This window comes from Myotis davidii, unplaced genomic scaffold, assembly GCF_000327345.1.
Source record: "Myotis davidii unplaced genomic scaffold, ASM32734v1 scaffold243, whole genome shotgun sequence".
In the NCBI taxonomy this organism is placed as follows: domain Eukaryota; kingdom Metazoa; phylum Chordata; class Mammalia; order Chiroptera; family Vespertilionidae; genus Myotis; species Myotis davidii.
The window spans coordinates 774,313-778,665 of record NW_006295183.1 but is presented as its reverse complement, the minus strand read 5'-3'; the positions used below and the strand labels follow the sequence as shown (position 1 = coordinate 778,665).

General features: G+C 55.4%; 2 protein-coding genes across 2 annotated transcripts in view; both read left to right on the top strand.

Annotated features, from left to right (window-relative positions):
- Positions 1 to 283: 283 nt before the first annotated feature.
- On the top strand, positions 284 to 1,903 carry THAP11 (THAP domain containing 11). Its single transcript, XM_006779454.1, is given in 2 exon segments — positions 284 to 590; positions 592 to 1,903. Coding segments are annotated over 2 exon segments (885 nt in total). The 5' UTR covers positions 284 to 321; the 3' UTR covers positions 1,208 to 1,903.
- Positions 1,904 to 4,247: 2,344 nt separating this feature from the next.
- Positions 4,248 to 4,353, top strand: part of NUTF2 (nuclear transport factor 2) — an 18,390-nt gene continuing 18,284 nt past the window's right edge. The window contains exon 1 of the mRNA XM_006779406.1: positions 4,248 to 4,342. The gene's annotated coding sequence lies outside the window, so the exon portion shown is untranslated. The remainder of the gene's footprint in view (positions 4,343 to 4,353) is intronic.

Genomic DNA, 4,353 nt, shown 5'->3' with positions numbered 1-4,353 from the left:
CGCCGAGTTCAAGCAAGGCATTGTGGAACTTGTAGTTTGGGGGGATATATGCCCAAAGCGCTTGCGCATGGGAACAGCGCGCGCCGTCCGACCCCCCATGAGGGTTTCGTGTTTTTTAAAAGAGAGATCCAGGCGACAGCGTTCCAACAGAATACACCTCTTTAGTCCACTCTGATTGATCCAGCTCTGGAAAGACGGGGCCGTGGCGGTTCCCTGAAAAGCGGCCGGAATAAGCACACCCCGCCCCGGAAGTAAGAGGTTTCTGGCGCGGTGCATTGTGGGAGTTCAGGAGGCCGGTGGGCCGGGCCGCGCGGCGCAGCCATGCCAGGCTTTACGTGTTGCGTGCCGGGCTGCTACAACAACTCGCATCGGGACAAGGCTCTCCATTTCTACACGTTTCCCAAGGACGCTGAGCTGCGGCGCCTCTGGCTCAAGAACGTGTCTCGTGCCGGCGTCAGTGGATGCTTCTCCACCTTCCAGCCCACCACGGGTCACCGTCTCTGCAGCGTCCACTTCCAGGGCGGCCGCAAGACCTACACGGTGCGCGCCCCACCATCCACCACCTCCCAGTCAGCCACAGTCTCAGCAGCAGCAGCAGCAGCAGCAGCAGCAGCAGCAGCAGCAGCAACAGCAGCAGCAGCAGCAACTGCAGCATCCGCCGCCGCCGTCAGCCTCGACTGCCCAGACCGCCCAGCTGCAGCCGAACCTGGTGTCTGCTTCTGCGGCTGTGCTCCTCACTCTTCAGGCGGCTGTGGACAGCAGCCAGGCTCCTGGATCCGTGCAGCAGGCACCCACTGCTCCCACCGGAGATGATGTGAAACCCATCGATCTGACGGTGCAAGTGGAGTTCGCGGCCGCAGAGGGCGCAGCCGCCGCAGCTGCCGCGTCGGAGCTAGAGGCTGCCACCGCCGGGCTGGAGGCTGCCGAGTGTCCGATGGGCCCCCAGTTGGTGGTAGTAGGGGAAGAGGGCTTCCCTGATACTGGCTCCGACCACTCGTACTCGTTGTCGTCAGGCACCACGGAGGAGGAGCTCCTGCGCAAGCTGAACGAGCAGCGGGACATCCTGGCGCTGATGGAGGTGAAGATGAAGGAGATGAAGGGCAGCATCCGCCACCTGCGTCTCACCGAGGCCAAGCTGCGCGAAGAGCTCCGAGAGAAGGATCGGCTGCTGGCCATGTCTGTCATCCGCAAGAAGCACGGGATGTGAACGGGTTCCCCTGGGACTCCCCGGGCCCTGCCAGCCCAGGAGGCCTGCAGGCCGCCATTGCGAACTCGCCTATACTCCTGGGACACTGGTTGACTGTACTGAGGCTTAGGGCAGCTGGGCTGTTGCTGGTGACCTGACACCCTCTTGTTTCCTCTTGAAGTCTGGGACCTTGGACTCTGCTCTGGTCCAAGCAATTAATGACTTTGTCTCCCCCACATCCCTATCTCCAGTTCATGTTGTGGGTTCTGGTTAAGCAGAGGCTTAGGAACCACTGAACTTGAAATCCTTACCCCGTAGGGATGCGGGTGGGATGCCCAAGGACTATGGGTTTGGGAAGACAACACCTTGTGGTTTGCCAGCAATCAGAGACAACTCACTCTTGTGTGTAGTGATAAGGGAGCCAAGTGACATCCGTTCTCCTCTTCATGCTTTTCTTTCCCAGGTGCAGCCTGTGATTCTGATGGGAACTGGCAGATCTGTGCTTCTGCCTCCTAGGACCTCCCTCTCCAGGAGGCCATCTACAAGGGGATCTAGGTGACATGCTGATGGAGACCCAGCTTGCCAGGGACTTAGGTTTATCTTGTTATGTTTGCTACTGGTTACAAATTCTATTTTCTGTACATTTAGTCAGACTAAAGTTTTCACTGTGTTTGTTTGGCAAAATGAATTAAACAGAAGGTAAGGTTTTTATTTGGATTTCGCCCTTTTATTTTTATAAGGATTCAGCTAAGTGGCCCTGAAACATGGGAGAAATAGGCTGAGGCCTGGTCTCAAGGACCAGGCTGACCTTGGGAGCAGAGATGGTCTCTCCATAAAGGAGTCCTAAACACATGGACCCCGGCCCCTTAAGGTCCTCACAGACTTCCTGGCTCAGCTCCAGGTTTGGAAACTTGCACAAAATGGTCCCAGATTGTCCATGGGTGAGCAGCCTGTGTTCTTTTAACAGGGAGAAGGAGCAACTGAGAACTAAGCTGAATTGTGACAGTCTACTTCTCCGAGGGTTTTGAATTCCCAGGTTATCAGCTAGGGTTGAATTTTGCCCATTATAGCCCTTAGGCCTACTACAGTGTCTAACACACACAGACATTCAATTACTCAATCAGTGCAGACCACAGTCGGAACCAGCCGTGGCGCCTGCACAGGGCACAAGGACTCTTGTACAAATACCTTTCGCCTTGGTGCTCTCAGTATGAATTACCCATACAAGCTTTAAGGAGTAGGAGTTGGGATTTGTGACTCCTTGATTCATTTTCATGACTGTTTCCATCTTAAGATTGGGTATTGTAGGGGTGAGATAACATTTGTATCTATAGTTCCAAGTAATTTTGCTCAAATCCAGTGGGGAAAAGCAAATGCCTTTAAAGCTAGCACTGTTTACTAAGGGTGTTGGGCACAAGTGGATAGTTCTTGAGCTCCATAAAACGTCATTCTCTTCTCTGTTACTTATGGAAAAAGCCACTTGCCTGGAAACTCCCTTTGGCTGCGAACTGAAAAGACTCTAAAATGTTCCTCAGCCTCTGCCCTTCTCTTTGGCACTGACTTGAGAAACAAGTTTTTGGTGGGGAGGCAGAGTGGGGCATAGGTTGTGTGCGTGCCTGGTTGGGGAAGAGACCGGATCTCTGCCTTTCTAGGTTTTTGGCTAGTAACAAGGTAGTGGAAGCACAGCAGTGCCCTTCATGGCCAGCTGGAACTGAAACCCTTTGCCTTCTGCTATTGGCCAGTCTCTCACATGTCCCCCCTCTTTCACTAGGAGTGAGGGGTTTCCCAGGCTCAGACCATGCTCTGTAGTGGATCCTCTAGCACCATTTGGTTGAAGGGACTGAACACTGTTTCTGCTTTGGCTCATGTGAACTTCTCAGCAGCACTCCCAGGAAAGTGTGAGGGCCAGGACTTTGGTCTCTGGAGGTTATGTGTACACAATCCACCCAGTATTTTTGCTTCTTGGGAGGACAGCTCAGAGCAAGGGAGGTCCCAGATGCACCACAAGCAGGACAATGTAGAGTTCTCACTGGCTGAGTAATAAGAAGCATGAGGCAAGGTAGCACACACCTGGAATTTAATAAGCTTGGCCTAGTCTTACCAGCCATCACTAGGAGGGTGGGGTGGGGTTGGTCGGTGAAGGTTCAAAACTCTTCTGGAAGAACAGGAGTACTGGGAGATCTCTGGCCTGGAGGGAAGGCATGGAGCTGCCAGCAGAAGCCTTGTAGCTAGCTATTCCCTTACCTACGCCTCCTCCCCTCCCGCCCTGGTTCGCTGTAGGGCATTTCCGCGAACCCGCCTGACCCAGAGGCAGGCCTTCAATGTTTGCGTTGCCCCGGAAACAACTAAAATAGGCGTTGAAAGGAAAGGGCAACCTGGTCATTTAAGTCACGGGGAAATTTGGGGTGAGCCAGTTACTTCTCTTTTCTCATTAATAAAAATGAAACAGTTGTCTGCCTGTACCAAAAAAAATGTTTTGGAGACTTTAGTTGTACAAGTCTAAGAGAAATCTTGTCTGCCGCCGAGCCCCACTTGAGGAACATTTGAGTCTACAGCCCGAGGAGAAAGTCTTGCCTGCTCGAAAGCAGCTTCGGGCCGAATAGCGGTGGCTAGGGCGCACGAATGTAGGCCCGCAGAAGTTACGGATTTTGCCTGGGGCTGGCTGGTCTTGAGCACCTCTCCGAGCACCAAAGAGGAGGGGGGTTCCCGAGCGGAAACAGCGCGGGGCCCAGGGAGGGACGGCTGGGCCCGGCTGGGATCCCACGGAGGCGGGGCCAACCCTAGACAGCGGCGCGGCCTGGGTGGGGTCGGACCAGCTGGGACCTGGTGACAACAAGCCCTGACCCTTGCCTGGCGCCAACTTCGGGTGTTCCAGAGGCTTCCGCTAGACCACAATTCTCAGGGGCTTGCCCCGGCAGCCGCCCTCCCTGGCTTAGCCTCACCTCCCGCGCTGCGGTCCGTGTCTGGGCCTCGGCGCATAGCACGCCGGGAACTGTAGTTTTCTCTGGGAGTACCTATGCCCGAAAGGAGCGCGGGGAGGACTGCGTTTCCCAGAGTGCAGCGGGGGTGGCGAGGGAAGGTAGGGGGGAAGGGACAGTCGGTCGCCGACCGCGCTGGGTTGCCGCCGCTGCTGCCGCCATCGTGCCAGCCCCTCGGGTGAGGGTTGG